The following is a 16,039-nucleotide window of genomic DNA, read 5'->3' as shown; positions in this document are numbered from 1 at the left end:
TGGTGCTTTGGAGTATAAAACCAATATTAGATGGAACCCCTGCCCTTTGAGAGTGACCAGCATGATTATGGAGAAATTATTTATGCATATAATAAAAATAGCTCATTTGTATAGTTCTTCATAATTATAATGTACTTCATAGACATCATTGTTATCCCCATTTTAATGATACAGAAAGTAAGGCTTAGTAAAGTAATGTGACTCGTCCATGATCACACAGGGGGACCTGATTCAGGTATTCTGAATGTGGATCTTAACTTTTTTCCTGCTACCACATGCTGCTTTCGGAGAAGAAAAATTTTCCTCTGTGAGACAGTGTATGGCAGGTCCGTCGAGCATACAGTAAAGGGCAAGGTAGTTCAGACAAGGGCGCTTCTGTAGACTTGGAGCAGTCGTTATCAGGGGAGGCTTCGTGCAGCAGGGAAGACTTGAGCTGCTTCTTGAAGGGTAGGTTATGGTAAGTGGATGGAGTGTGAGGAGGTATCCAGACCAAGGCAAAAGGATCAATACAAGGAGTGGTGTGAGAGGATTGTGAGGGGCCTCGGTCTGGCTATATTGCATGATCACTGTTGAGAGGAACGTTCTGGACAGTGTGTGAAGGAATTGGTGGTATAGATTATCCAACTTTGGAAAACTTGGAAGAGAGTGTATGCCTCCTGCAGTAGCCATCAAGGAGCCATTGAAAGCTCTTGAGAAATAACATGGTTGAAACCATCTGTCTACATTTTCACGCCCTTTATGCATCTCCCATTCCTGGCTTCTTTTGACCTCTCTCTTAGTTATATACGAATTTTAGTCGTGGTTTTTTTTTTTTGTTTGTTTGTTTTTTTAAGCATTCTTCTCTTAACATTAAAAAAAAATGATTTTAGAGAAAGAATGCACATGTGCTCATGAGCTGGGGCAGGAGGGTGGGCACAGGGATGGAGACAGAATCTCAAGTGGGCTCCATCCCATGACCCCTGGGGTCATGACCTGGGCCCAAATCAAGAGCTGGGCATAACCGACTGAGCCACAGGCACCCCAGTGGTTTTGTTTTTACCTTACAGTTTTATTTTCTGATTTTAGTGTGTCACTTTTTATTAATCCAAGAAATCCTGCCATTTCTTTCTTTTTACCTTCTAAATTAACTCCGCCATTTATTCTTTTCGTTTTATTTTATCTGCTGCAACTCTAATATTTTATAATTTTAATTTGAGCAACTTTCTCTTACTTTGTCATTTTAGAGAACAGTATATTACTTTAGAAACACTGTATAAGTACCCCGTCACTTCTGTGCTTGATTCATGGCTTTATTTCCATATTCTGTCCCTTCAGCCAAACCTAAGAAATAGCCAGTTTCTTTCTTTGTCTTTCAGGTCCTACCTCGAACACAAGACTTCCATGAACTATATGCTGGCAACACGTCTCTTCCCGGACAGGTAGGGATTTGTTAATCTTGTAAATTTGCTAATCTGATACCATCACTAGATCATTTGATGATAAAATACACACAAAAGAAGAGGCTTTATAAAAGTCTTTTGTAAAATCTCTGATAGAAAAGGCCTTGCAGAAAACACAACATAAAACCTTGTTGTTCCAGAATTCATTAAGTCTCAGTATTTTGTACTGTTTCCAGAAGCCACAAATTAAACTGTAACGATCTTTAAACAATCTTAACAGATGCCCTAGACTTTATTCTTCTTAGAGGAAGGCCTTTACTTAGTCCCTTTTTAACGTTAGACACAATTTTACAAGGCATGATCATCTCTTTTTCTAGACTAGAAGAGATTAGAATGATCAGATTAGGAAAGGCAGAGAGGGGTGGTAACTCAAAAAATAAATACACTAAGAGTTGTAAAAAATGACAACTGATAACCTCAATACAAGGGGAAATAGGGTGAAATGATGGAAAACAGACATTGGAATTCAAATAGCACAGCAATCAGGGACTACTTAGCTCCACATAACTTTTGTTGCCCATAAGACATAATTGTATTATAGTAAAGTTCAGTAACTGACTCTCAAAATAAGGAACCTTAGTTATTTAGAGAAATGTATATTATTTTCAAGGTTATGTGTGCTTTTTTGCAGGATTCTTAAAATAGATCCCCAGATTTTAGCCATTTCCTACAATTTCATGATCTGTTATCAGGAAATATATGGGATTTGCCATTTCTCTCTGTAAATTTGTAGTTATTACCACTGATAAAGTAATTATACTGTATAGCTTCTAATGAAAGAGACCTTCAGATTTACTTAGAAGACAGAATCTCAGTTCTCTCTATATATAACCTGGTTTTTTCTCTCCTCCCCCACCACCCTGGAAACTTTTACAAGGCTCCTTTATCTTTAGAGTTCAGGTATTTTACCAAGATATGTTCTGGTGTGTTACTTTTCATTATTTTGGTTTTGCAGTGGGTGGGTTGTTTCAGACTGAAGATTTAAGTTTTCCAACTGTCATCCTCTCTTTTCTCTCCTTGTGGAACTTCTTTTAGATGAATTTGAGATCTTTTGCTGTATGTTCCATGTTTTGTTTTTTGTTTGTTTTTTTTACTTTTTCTCACTCTTTCTTATCTCATTGTTTTTTTTAGTTAAATTCTGGGAGGTTTCTTGAACTTTTTCTTCTAAAATTTTAAATTGATCTGCAGCCTTATCTATTTTTTTTTTTTTAATTTTTTTTTTTTTCCACGTTTATTTATTTTTGGGACAGAGAGAGACAGAGCATGAACGGGGGAGGGGCAGAGAGAGAGGGAGACACAGAATCGGAAACAGGCTCCAGGCTCTGAGCCATCAGCCCAGAGCCCGACGCGGGGCTCGAACTCAGGGACCGTGAGATCGTGACCTGGCTGAAGTCGGACGCTTAACCGACTGCGCCACCCAGGCGCCCCCAGCCTTATCTATTTAATTATTCAGTACCAGCACAGGAGAAGGTTGTTCAGTTTACCGTTTTGATTTTGGCAAGTACAATTTTAATATCCAAGAACTATTTTTGGTTTCTGAAGAGTTTTTAAAGTTCATGGATGTAATATTAAAATGCTTCGGGTACCAATTCCAGTGTGGCCGACAGGTTCCCCCATAGCACCAAGCAGTTGCCCCCTGTTGGCATCTGAGAACTCGACTCAATTCTGACACTGTCTACCTGGAGCTTAGCATTAGATTCCACAGTTGAAGGGTTCAGTCCTACAAGACTGTCATTCGCCACCTCCTCCGCCTTTGCCCTACTTTGGATGCCAGTCTCAAGGCCAGCTGTCACCTTTGCTTCTGACTGAGCAGCTACATATTGGAGGTTCCAACGTCCCTCTCCTTGGACTTCAATTCAGACACCAGTTGCAAGTCCAAGTTGGCACCTGTACTTCTGACTGACTGGCTATAAACCAGAGGTTCCCACGACTCTCTTCTTCCTCGGGTTTGATTAATTTTCTAGAGTGGCTCACAAGACTCCAAGAAACATTTCACTTACTAGATCGTTGGTTTATTTGAAAAGAATATAACTCAGGAATAGCCAGATGGAAGAGAGGCACAGGGCAGGGTATGGGGAAAGGGAGCAGGACTTCCATGCCCTCCCCAGATCACATGTTCACCAGCCTCACACCTCTCCTTTTGAGTTTCGAGGGAGGCATCATTACAAAGGCATGATTGATTAAATCATTGGTTATTGGTGATTGAACTCCCTCTGCTGGCCCTCTCCCCTCCTTGTTGGTCAGAGGCGTGGGGCTGAAAGTTCCAGTTCTTTGATCACATGGTTCATTCTTCTGGTGACCAGCCCCCATCCTGACGGGGATCCAGGGCATTCCCAAAGTCACCTCACTGGCATAACCAAAGACCTTTACCATGCTCATCGCCTAAGAAGTTCCAGGGGATTTAGGAGCTCTGTGCTAGAAATGGGGATGAAGACCAAATGTATATTTCTTACTATAAATCACAAGATCACAAATATTTTTTCATATCGCTTTGACTATTTTGATTAGTTTGTTGAAAGTTCCTTTCTGTTTTTTGCATTATATTTAATTCTTCTAGATTAGTTCTGTTGGTTCATCTCATTCTTTCTGGTTTGTATTATTGTATTTCCTCATATATTTGGTGATCTTTGATTGTCCAGTTGTTTTGATAAGTAGTGGACCTTTTGCTGAGGATGGGAAGTTTGCATGAGTTTCCTCACAGATTATATCTGTCTCAACTGACTCTCTCATAGACTCTATGCTTGAGGCTCAGTCTTTCCAACCTTGGCGTTCCCATGAGGGAGAAGGAAAGGGCAAACTGAGAACCTCCGGCCAAATTAGGAAGCATTCTCCTAGGGGGAGTAGAATAATAAAAACATTTGAGATGTATTAATATATGTGTTTCTTTATTAACAATCCAATAATAAGGCTACCAGTGGGTCTAATAACCGCCAGAATTTCAAAAGTGTGATACATGTTGGCAAGATTTTGAGATACCTGTAATATCTCTAATATGAAAAAAAGGATGCATTATTTTCTTTTGGTAACAAACTCATACTAACACTGCTGTAGACGGTTTCCAACATGTATATGAAGGAAATGCCAAATTTCAGTTGGAGGGAGGATTAATTTTTTCTCCATCCAAGTTGGTATACTCCCTGAATTCTTTCTTCGAGTCCAAGAAACAACACCTGTTTACAAAGCATTCTAGAAATATGAATTTCAGGGTACCTGGGTGGCTCAGTCAGTTAAGCGTCCAACCTCAGCTCAGGTCATGATCTCACGTTTTGTGAGTTCAGGCTCTGCATCAGGCTCTCTGCTGTCAACGCAGAACCTGCTTCGGAAAACTCTGTCCCCTGCCCCTCCCCCACTCGTGAGCGTGGTCTCTCTGTCTCTCTCTCTCTCAAAAATAAACATTAATAAGAAATAAAACAAAATAAAAACATGAATGCTTGTGTTTAGCAAAGAAAGACCTCATGATCTACTCTTGGCCTACCCTTTTAGCCTCGTCTCTACTTTTCCATATCCAACCATGGCCTGTATCTCTGTATCAGCTTCCTCTTTCATGCCTCCTCCTTCTTACATACTCGCCACCCCTTGGCACGGCCTTCAGTTCGTCCCTGAATTCTTCTAGCTGTGTCCTTCATCCTCTTACCCAGACTAGGAGGAGGTTCTGTCGGCCATGCCAGTCCCTCGGTGTGATTCAGGTTCCCTCCTCGTATTAGAATTGCTTGTTTACTTACTAGCCTGCCTACTTTACAAGTGGGCTTTTAAGAGTAGTACTTTGTTATGTTCATCTTTGTCCATATCTAGAGCGTACCACATGGTAGGCACACACACAAAAACATGAACCGAAAAAATGAAATTGCATTTGTTGCAAGCCCTAACATCTCTGGTAAGTCTCTTCTCTTCGATTTGAATTGATGTTTTTTTCTCTCAAAAATCCTGTTGTATTCGTGTCCAAATTACTTTCAAACTAATTCCCTCATCATTTCTTTTAGGTTAATTTTGTCTTCCTTTTTCTTGCCCTCTCCCACTCACCCCCCACCTACCTCCCTGCCTTGTGAAACAGTATCTTACCTACTGTCTTCTAGTATAAGGGTAATTTTAACCCTGGCTGCATATTAGTAACACCTGTGGATTTTGTAAATCATGTTTATGCCCGGCCCCAGCCCCAGACTGAAGCATTGGTACTTCCTAAAAGCTGCTGAGGTGATTGTAATGCGAAACCATGATTGCATATTACCGAGACAAAGCATTATCGGATGAGAGAGTCATCTTGAGGCTTTCTGATGGTAAGATGACAATGTTAGGACATTGGCATGAATAGAAGACATGGGACGGGAAAGACAAAACATTTTGGTGAAGACTTACTTTTACTTGGTTTTCTCTAACTAGAAAATCTTGACCTAGATTGCATGTGTCTCTTTTTTATAAACCAATCCCACAGGTTCTCATTTGTATGAAATTTTCAAAATGATAAAATTCTTAAATGTAGAACAGATTAAAGGAAACCAGGGGTTAGGTAGGTAAAAGCTGTGTGGTTATAAAAGGATGACACAGGGGATCCTTTTGGTCATGAAATTGTGCAGTATCTCGGCGGTGACGTATACGTGAATCTATGTAGTGATAAAATTGTACTGAGCTAAATATACACATTCACAAATGAATACAAATAAAAATGAAGAAATTAAGAAAGAGATAGAGTATGTGTTAAATGAAAGGAAATTGAATGTGGAAAGAATGTTTTAAAGGAAAAACAAAAGCTAATTTAAACATAAATGGCATTCACTTCTTGCGGTGAGAGGCCAAACTCTAGTTCAGAGACAATGGAGAGCAGCTCTTTTTTTAAAGGGATTTTTTTTTAATTGTGAAAAATATTTCTTCTGAGCATCCTTTTTAAACCCCATGAAAACTGAGATTGGTTTCCTTTACTAAATACAGTTCAGTGAAAGTATAAAGAGCGTGGGCGTCTGAGACCTAACTCCTGGGTTCAAATCTGAACCCACTAAGCTTCAACCTTGGGCATGTCACAAAACGATCATATCCTCCTTCTTTTTATAAACGGGGTTGATAATAACCTTCTTCACATGGTGGTGGTGAAGAAGAAGTGTGATTTGATTGCTGACTAAAAACACAAATACAAGTCATTGTTACGATTCTTCCCTAGAAGTCATCTGTCCTTTCCCTGTGGTTTTTTAATTGATCTTCCCCCATGCTTATGGGACTCTTTTCTTTTCTCAATATATTTCTCTGCTTCTCCCCAAAGATGACTTCCCTGGCATAATTCTGTATTATCTCAGGAGTGTGTATGTGTGTGTGTGTGTGCATGTGAACTCAGGAGAGAATATCTGAACAGTCCTCTAACCCAGTTGTCCTTTCTACTTCTGTAGGGGAAACCCAAGAAGAAGCTTATTGACAGGAAGAACACGGTAAAATTTTTAAAAGTTGAGAAATTCTTTCCATGTGCACCATGTGTGACCATGCACGGGCTAAGCATGGTATTTTATATAGCCATTTTTGGTGGCTCAGCTTGAATAGTAACATAAAAAATGTTTCTGTTGATGGGGCGCCTGGGTGGCGCAGTCGGTTAAGCGTCCGACTTCAGCCAGGTCACGATCTCGCGGTCTGTGAGTTCGAGCCCCGCGTCGGGCTCTGGGCTGATGGCTCAGAGCCTGGAGCCTGTTTCCGATTCTGTGTCTCCCTCTCTCTCTGCCCCTCCCCCGTTCATGCTCTGTCTCTCTCTGTCCCAAAAATAAATAAACGTTGAAAAAAAAAAAAAGTTTCTGTTGAAACACTCTTCTGCGGCAACTTTTTACAAACTAAATTTGAGATTTACTTTTTTTTATAACTACAAGTATATCATTTGAACTGATAATAATAGTGTTCTTGCTTGGTTGTGTGAGAGACACCAAAGTATAAAGGAGATTTCAAGACTCCTGTCATGATAGAGTCAAATAAGTGGTTATGTTTGGCCTTGATATACTTGGAGCCTATAACTCTATGCCGTATGGGACTGAGCAGAACTGCTTCCAGTTTGCCACAGAACTGAAAGCATTCAAAATACCTGTGGCTCTTCACTTTGGTGGAGAAGAGAAAGGTCTTCGAGGAAGGGCTGGGATGACCTTGCCCAACTGAAGACCGCAACCACAACAAAAACTCTTAAACCTAAGCACATACCCCCCTGGTTGAGACCTTACATCCCCTTTGTGCTCTGCCTCTTGAGAAAACAAAATGTCAACAGTAGAAACATAGAAAGAAACATCCTGTATCTAGTTGTTAGTTTCACATTTAAGGATTAGTGAGGATAAACCTGGTTTCTTGTTGAAACCCCTTGAAGCCTAAATCTAATTTTTCTTTAAAGAAGGAAAACATATACTTGCCATTTAATTAAGGGAAAACCGGGAGAGGTCGAATTTGTAACTTGCTTCCAAATGAAAGTCACAGTTAATTCATAAGTTTCCTCCAGTTTCTCGTCAAAGAATATGCCTCCTAGAGTATATTGCTATCAATTTGGCGATTAGAAAAAATCAAACAAAAGAAAAAAATCTTAAACAATAAGTATTTAAAATTCAGTTGGTTCTGGCCTTCATTTTTGGCACTTATATTGCCATCAGGAGTTTTTTGGTGGTATAGAGGCATAAGCAAATGAAAGCTAGCATATAATAGACCATGTGCTGTTGTACGAAATACATCTTAATACATTTAAAAAGATTAAAATCATAAACAGTATGGTCTTTGAACACAGTGGAATTAGAAAGCAGTAACAATAGAAAATCTCCTAATATTTGGAAATTAACACCTCAAAATAATGCATGGGTCAAGAAAGAAATCATGAGGGAAATTGGAAAGTATTTCAAACTGAATGATAATAAAAATGTAACATTAAAATGTGTGGGATGCAGCTCATGTCATGTTTTGGGGGCAACTTATAGCTTCTTAAATGCTTGTATTAGAAAACAGAGGACTAAATCACTGATCTAACATTCCATTTTGTGAAACTAGATAAAGAAGAGTAACCCGTGTAAATTGAAGAACGGACATAATAAAGGGTGGGAATCAATTAAATGAAAGACAAACAATAAAGAAAACCAATAAAATCTAAAATTGTTCACTGGTAAGATAGAATTCATAAACTCTTACGTAGACTGATCTAGTAAGAAGAAAGAACAAGAATTACCAATATCAGATAGGAAAGAAGGAAGTAATTTATAGATCCTACAGAAATCAAAAGGACATTAAGGGAGTATTATTAATAACCTTATTCCATTGCTTTGACAACCTAGAGGAAATATCTGAATTCCTTGGGAGGGAATACTTGACAAAAATGACACAAGCTGAAATAGAAATTTTGAATAGTCCCATATCTATTCAGAATATTGAATTTGTAATCAAAAGTCTTTCTGCAAAGAAAACCCCAAGCCCAGTAGTTTCGCTTGTGAATTCTATCAAGCATTTGAGGAAGAACAGCACCAATCTTACATAAATTCTTTCAAAACTATAGGAAGAGACACGTCCCAATTCATTTTATGACGCCAACATTAATTATGACACCAAAGCTTGACAAAGACATTTTTAAAAAGGTAGGGGAGGTGCGTGGGTGGCTTAGTTGGTTAAGTGTCTGACTTTGGATTTTGGCTCAGATCATGATTTCATGGTTCTGCTATCAGCAAAGAGCCTGCTTGGGATTCTCTCTCTGCCCCTCCCCTGTCTCGTGCATGTGCTCTCTCTCTCTCTCAAATAAGTATACATTAAAAAAGAACATTACAGGCTAATATCTTCATGAACAGAGACACAAAATTTCTTCAAAGAATAGTAGCAAATTGAATCTACTAGTGTAAAAAAAAGGGTAATACATATGACTAAGAGCGGTTTTTCCTAGTAATGCAATGTTGGTTTAACATTTGAAAATTCATCAGTATAATTCACCATATACAAAGGGAAAAAACCCGATGATCATTTTATTAGATCCAAAAAAAAAAAAGCATCTGATGAAATTCAACACATTTATGATAAAAACTCTTAGTAAATAAGGAATAGAAGGAATTTCTTCATTTGGTAAATGCCATCTATAAAAAATCTAGTGCTATCATCATACCTAATGGTAAAATATTGAAGGCTTCCTTCCATGAATCATAAGATATCAAGATGTCCATTTTCACCATTTGTAGTCACTTTATACTAGAAGTCCCAAGCTGTACAATGAAGCAAGGGTTGGGGAAGAAAAGGCATACAGATTGGAAGTGAAGAAATCAAATGTCTTTCATCTTGGATGATCTGAGCTAGTTAATAGAAATCTTTTTTTTTTTTCTTAACGTTTATTCATTTTTGAGAGAGTGCAAACAGGGGTGGGGCAGAGAGAGAGGGAGACACAGAACCCAAAGCAGGCTCCAGGCTCTGAGCTGTCAGCACAGAGCCTGACGCAGGGCTCAAACTCACAAACCATGAGATCATGACCTGAGCCAAAATTAGACGCTTAACTGACTGAGCCACCCAGGCACCCCAAGTTAATAGGAAATCTTAAAACATCTACAGAATAACTACAAGAACATATCATTGCATTTAGCAAGGTCTTTGAACATAAGGTCAATATACTAAAATGTATTGTAGTTTTAAATACTAGTAGTAAATAATTTGAAAATGAAATTAAATTTTGCCTATGGTAGCATTTGAAAATACGAAATTCTCAAGGGTAAATTTTATAAAATATGTTTAATACCTATACAGTAAAAGCTAAATATTCAGTAAATATTACTGAAATAAATGAAAGAAGATCTAAGTGGGGAGATATGTGATGTTCATGGATTATAAGACTGAATATTGCAAAAAGTGTCTGTTCTCCCCAAATTGATCTAAAGATCTGATACATTATTCCAGTATATATATACGTATATATATATATTGTATATATATACACACATATGTATGTGTGTGTGTATATATATAATAATTCCAATATATATATATATATATATATTTTTTTTTTTTTAGAAATCCACTATATTTTTCTTCACCAAAGCAGAAATTGACTTTAATTTTTTTTTTTTTTGTATGTGGAGATACAAAGGACTTAGAGTATCCAAAGTCATCTTGAAAAAGACTTAGGGTACCTTACTTAAAGAAATACTACAATGTTATAGTAATCAAAACTGTGGCAAGTTGAACAGAAAAGAGAGTCCAGAAACAGACCTATATTTATGTGGTCATTTGACTTGCATCAAAAGGCCCAAAGTAATCCAATGGGGAAAGGAAACTTTTTAACAAATAGGACTGGAACTGGATATCGTACTTTTAAAAGTGAACCTCAGCCCCTGTCTCCCAGAAAAATTAGTGATGATTCAGAGACATAAACAGAAAAGCTCTTACGATAAAATTTCTTGAGGAAAATCTAGGACAGTGTCTTTGGGACTTTGGGCTTGGCAAAAGTTTTAAACATGACGCAGAAAGTGGTACCTAAAAAAGAAAAAATGATAAGCTAGATTTCCTCAAAATTATCATCATCCCATACTGTTCGGAAAGTGACCAGGCAGGCCATAAACCGGGTGAAGATTATTCATCAAACAAAGGTCTGGTGTCTAGATAGTATGACAAACTCCTATAACTGAAAAATTAGAAGACAGCCCTCTTACAAATGGGTAAAATATTTGGACAGACACTTCAAAAAGAAGGTATGTGAGTGGCCAGTATGTTCATGAAAACGTGCTCAACACCATTAGTTATCAGAGAATTGCAAGTTAAACTACGAGATACCACTGAAATCCAGCAGAATGGCTCGCATTATGTCATTGTGTTGTACACTTTAAATACATTACAATTTTATTTGTCAGCGACAGCTCAGTAAAGCTGGGAACAACCTGAAAATGACCGACAGCATCAGATGGTGTGGAGCTAATGGAGCTCTGGTGCATTGTCATTGGCAGCAGAAACTGGTACGAGTTCTTTAGGAGGGGTCTGGCAGTTTGCTAGCCTTGAAAGCTCCGTGCTGAGATCTCTGCCCAGAAGGAATGAAAAACGTAACCACAAAACGACTTGTCCAAAAATGTCCATAGCAGCTTCATTCATAATATTCCCAAACTGGAAACAACCTAGGGGTCCGATAACCAGAGAGTAGGTGAACTGTGGATTATTCATAGAGTGGACTAATCCTGAGCCGTACAAAGGCATAAGTATGGATACACATCACATGGATGAATCTCAAAAACAGGCAGAATGAAAGGAAACTTATAAGAGTTCATACTGTGCAATTCCATTTTTAAGAAGTTCTAGAGTAGGCAAACCTAATATGTAACGAAACAACTTAGGACAGTGGTCTCCTTTAGGAGTGTGAGGGAGGGATTGACTGGGAAGCTTCGTGAGAACTTTCTGAGGGGGTGGTAATGTTAGAGCTCGGGTTACATAGTTCTAGGCATTTGTCAGAACTCACAAATGGGCATTATGGTATTTGGGTATTTCACTCTATATGGTGTTTAGCTCACCAACAAACAAACTAAACAGAAACAATAAACCAAAACACCAAAAACAAATACCCATAAAACAAATACTGAACTCTAGCTACTAATGATGTGCATGTTAAAGCATTTAGGTACAAAGTGCACTGACATCTGTGTGTAACTTTGAAATGCTTTAAAAATTAAATGGATTGGTGGATGAATAGAAGAAGGGATGGTTGGATATATATGTGCTGAAACAAATATAGCAATATATTTATTTCAGAAACTAGGCAATGGGTACATGGCTGTCTGCTGTACAGTTCTTAAAACTTTTCTGTTTGTGTAAATATTTTCAGAATACAATGTTAGAAAAATAAAATGAGGTAGATGTAGCTAAAAGGTGTTATAATTTACTTATAGGGAATTCAGTTGTTTATTTAAAAATATTAATGGTATGTCGGCTATGTGCTGGGCAGTCTCAGGACCATCTCTGATCCAGTGGCTGACACATAAGCCTGGTCTTTACCCGTATAGAAGTATTAATTCTGTTTATCAGATTCATAGTTTCTCCATCGTTCCCTACCTCCATCCCTTGTAATACTTAGAACTTATTGGTCTATTCAGGGTTTCTTAGAAGCTCATAGTTGTTATTTTAAAATGTTAGTTTTGTTTCATTTTCTTTAACTGGCTAAAAATCTTATTTTCACAACTACGTGCGTGTGTGAGGGGGGTGCAGTGTTCAGTTTTGGGGACTATGGTAAGCTGGCTTTGAACTTGGAACTATTTTTAAAGTTTATTAATTTGCTTCCGGTGTCTGCCCCCATGTGTCAGGACCATCTCTATTCTTGGCTCAATTTCCTGCGCTAGAGAGAAAGATTCTAGAAGATTTACTGTCCAGTTTATCTACTCAGAAATCCCTAAAACACCTAAATAGACCAAAAGACACAGTCTTTCCATCATGCTTAGAGATTGAAAACTCTCAGAGAATTGAGGTCCCTTGACCTCAAAGGGAATACAATTTGAGTTCCAGGGAGTTCAAGAGAGAGAATTCAGAGCCAACCAGTTAGATCTTGCATTCTGAGTATTCAGAGTTAGCTGCCTGGTTTAGACACTGACATGGGCACTTCTTTTCTGACCCATTGACCAAGATCCCTCTCTGTCTTTGCTGACCTAGTTAGCTCTGCCTGCCCAGTACTTTTCCCGGTCCTTGTTTGGATTGGGCCTGATACCAGTCACTTCCCTAACTTCTGATTTATCGTACTTTAATGCCTAATGTAGCTGCTGCCATCCTCTGTCCACCCCATTTCCCGTTCATGACCTGATTGAACTTGGCTTTGTCCACCATCTGCTGCCTTCCCTTGTCTGTGCCTCTGACACTAACTCCTGACCTGTAATCACCAGCTGGAGAGTCCCTACCACCTCCCCCTATCTCTTCCTGTAACTAAGTAGACTCTTAGGGAGGAGAGTTCCTTTAGTTGGAATGTTTGAGACTTGGTGTGCCTCGGGGTCTTGGTAACTTTTGACTGAGACTTTCCGCCATAAGTCTTAGCTCTGGGCTACCATATTCACAGGCTATCAAACGTTCCTCCCTTGTCTCAACTTCTGCTAAATTTGTGTTTATTAAATAGCGTATACATTAGAAGAATATTTGTATAAGTCTGAGTAAACTATAATGAGTAACAATAAAACAAACACCTCTAGCCACCACCCAGCTTAAGAATGAAAGCGTTGCCAGTATCTCCCAGTCATCCCTAGGTATAAGGTATTGGGTGGCACTTTATGGTCTTTGCGGTAAACCGTCAGCCAGCCTGACTGAATACTTTAAAAACACTTAAACATTGTTTTCAGATATGTTTTTGTTCAGAATATTTACTAAATTCAGACAGGCCCTTAGGGAAGTTTTAATGTAGATTCCAATTCCAGTATTCCCATTTTTCTGTCAAACTTTTTAGAATTCAGTAGACATACCATGCCCAACCTGTTGTGGTTACAGAATTCTGTCAAGCTTAGCCTTGGAATAAAGGAGAGCTTTCTGAAGGCTGTAGCAACCATATTGTTTTTTTTCCATAGACTGGCTGCTGACGGAGCACCGGAATTGAAGGTGGAGAGTATGAACTCCAAGGCCAAACTGCACGCTGCCCTCTATGAGAGGAAGCTCCTGTCTTTGGAGGTGCGGAAACGTCGACGACGGAATGGCATATTGAGGGCAATGAGGCCAAAATACCCAGGTACCTGCTGGTGAGCTTACGCCAAACTCCACTGTCCGGGTCCTGCCAGGCCCAGTTGATCAGCTTCTTACTTCATACTTAATGAATCAGAACCTTCCTCATCGCATACATTTAATTTTTCTGCGTAGTCTTTTTCTCTGAAACTTAATTTCAAAAGGGTTGGAAGTTTCTAAATCTTCCAGTCTATAGTATTTGTGCTGGGGAATAACTGAAGCACATACGTTTTGGCCCATGGCTAAATACTTGAGATGTAGAGATAAATCAGTAGAAAGAAACAGTTTAGTGAAGTTTAATGGAACCCTGAGCATTGTTGTTCAGGTTTTTCATAATTAGGTATTAAAGCTGGTTCATCCCTTGACATTGCCAAATCATATAAATATTTTAAACATGAACAAAGAGGAATGTGTTTCTCTCCAAGATGCTCCCATGTCATAGGTCTGTTTGTCATGATTGATGGACTGACTTCCTTCCCCCCACCCTCCCGCCCACTCCTTCCCTCCTTTGTTGGGCACCTGTATCAGGCATGTTGGTCACTAGGGTTTCATTGGTGAATAAAAAAGGTATAGTCCTTGTCCTCACAGACCTTCCAAGTTGGTGAAAGAGAAAGGTAATGAATAAACATAGGATAGAACGATGTTCCCCTGCTCCTTGTGCCCTTCTGAAAACCTCCAACACACTGTAGAGATTACTCTACCCAAGATGTTTGCCTGACACTGAGAGAGAGCCATTGGTATTAAGGTGAGGAACGTGAACTCTAATGGAGGTCGTTGTAGGCTTTTGAAATATGTAAGACTGTAGAGTGGCATGTGTGTGCTGTTGATGTTGTGCCTCTATTGTGGTCTGATTTAGAAATGGGATTTTATTAAAAAGATAAAAGGAAGCTATTGGGAGAGAGGAAAATTTAATCTTTTTTCAGCAACATTAGTGATTCTTCGCATTTAGTGATCACTCAACCAGCTGAAATGAATGTTAAAACCGAGACAGAGAGTGAAGAGGAGGAAGAAGTTGCATTAGACGATGAAGATGAAGAACAGGAGGCTTCCCAGGAGGAGTCTGCAGGGTCCCTCGGAGAAAGTCAAGCCAAATACACCCCCCCACTGACTGTTATGGTAGAAAATTCACCCAAAGAAAATGCCGCGAAAGTTTCTGAATGGAACAATAAAGGTGAACAGTGCTGCAAAATTGAGACTCAGGAGCCAGAGCCTAAATTTAACCTGATGCAGATTCTGCAAGATAACGGCAATCTTAGGTATGTACCTTTTGTAGTTGTAATAGTAAAACCAATGACTTGTATTGTGTACCAGGTCCTGGGCTGATGGCTCTACAGCCATTTTCCTTTTCTGACAGTGGTCCTGGGAAGTAATGACTCTGATTTTGTTATTATTGTTACTAAGGAAGAATGTCATTACTTTTGATGTTGTTTTGAATATTAATAATTGTCAAGAGGAGTTACTTGCCCAAGGTATAGCGCTGCGATCCATACCCAGGTCTCACTGGCCCAACAAATATTTGTTGGGCTGGAGTGTCAGTCACTAAAAGCACAGAGTTCAAGCAGCTCATGGTTTTGGGTAGGGATCCTTAAAGAGCGGGGGCGCCAGTATGGACAAAGCGCTCTGTATCTTAAATACAGAAAACAGAGTGACTGATCTTGCCTGGGAGGCCTAGAGACACATTAGGGAGGTGGCAATATTTGAATCAGGCTTTGGCGGATGAGTAGGATGCCACGAGGGCCGAGAGGTGACAGCTAAGTGCGGAAGTGCCAGGAGAGGAAATAAAGGCGGGGAGATGTGATAGTCTAGTCATTCATTCAGCCCTGCAACAGAAGTTTATCGAGCACCCGCCCTGTGCGGGAATGTGCTAGGCTATGGTAGTGTTACAGTAGAAACCAAGACGGGCTCGTGGGGCTTACGGTCTTGGGGGGTATACTGACGGTAAACAAAGAAACAAGGTAGTTTCAGGGAGT

At 39.2% G+C, this 16,039-nt stretch overlaps 1 protein-coding gene across 1 annotated transcript in view; it reads left to right on the top strand.

Annotated features, from left to right (window-relative positions):
- TTLL5 (tubulin tyrosine ligase like 5) overlaps positions 1-16,039 on the top strand; it is a 240,415-nt gene that overhangs the window by 89,536 nt on the left and 134,840 nt on the right. The window contains exons 19-22 of the mRNA XM_047080320.1: positions 1,356-1,418; positions 6,812-6,850; positions 13,919-14,076; positions 15,019-15,325. Of these exons, the coding sequence (XP_046936276.1) occupies positions 1,356-1,418; positions 6,812-6,850; positions 13,919-14,076; positions 15,019-15,325 (567 nt within the window). The remainder of the gene's footprint in view (positions 1-1,355; positions 1,419-6,811; positions 6,851-13,918; positions 14,077-15,018; positions 15,326-16,039) is intronic.

The sequence above is a fragment of the Lynx rufus genome, unplaced genomic scaffold, assembly GCF_022079265.1.
Source record: "Lynx rufus isolate CCGP_SWC_20201006 ecotype Redwood Valley unplaced genomic scaffold, mLynRuf1.p SCAF_17, whole genome shotgun sequence".
Lineage (NCBI taxonomy): Eukaryota > Metazoa > Chordata > Mammalia > Carnivora > Felidae > Lynx > Lynx rufus.
This window is presented reverse-complemented; position numbering and strand designations above follow the sequence as displayed.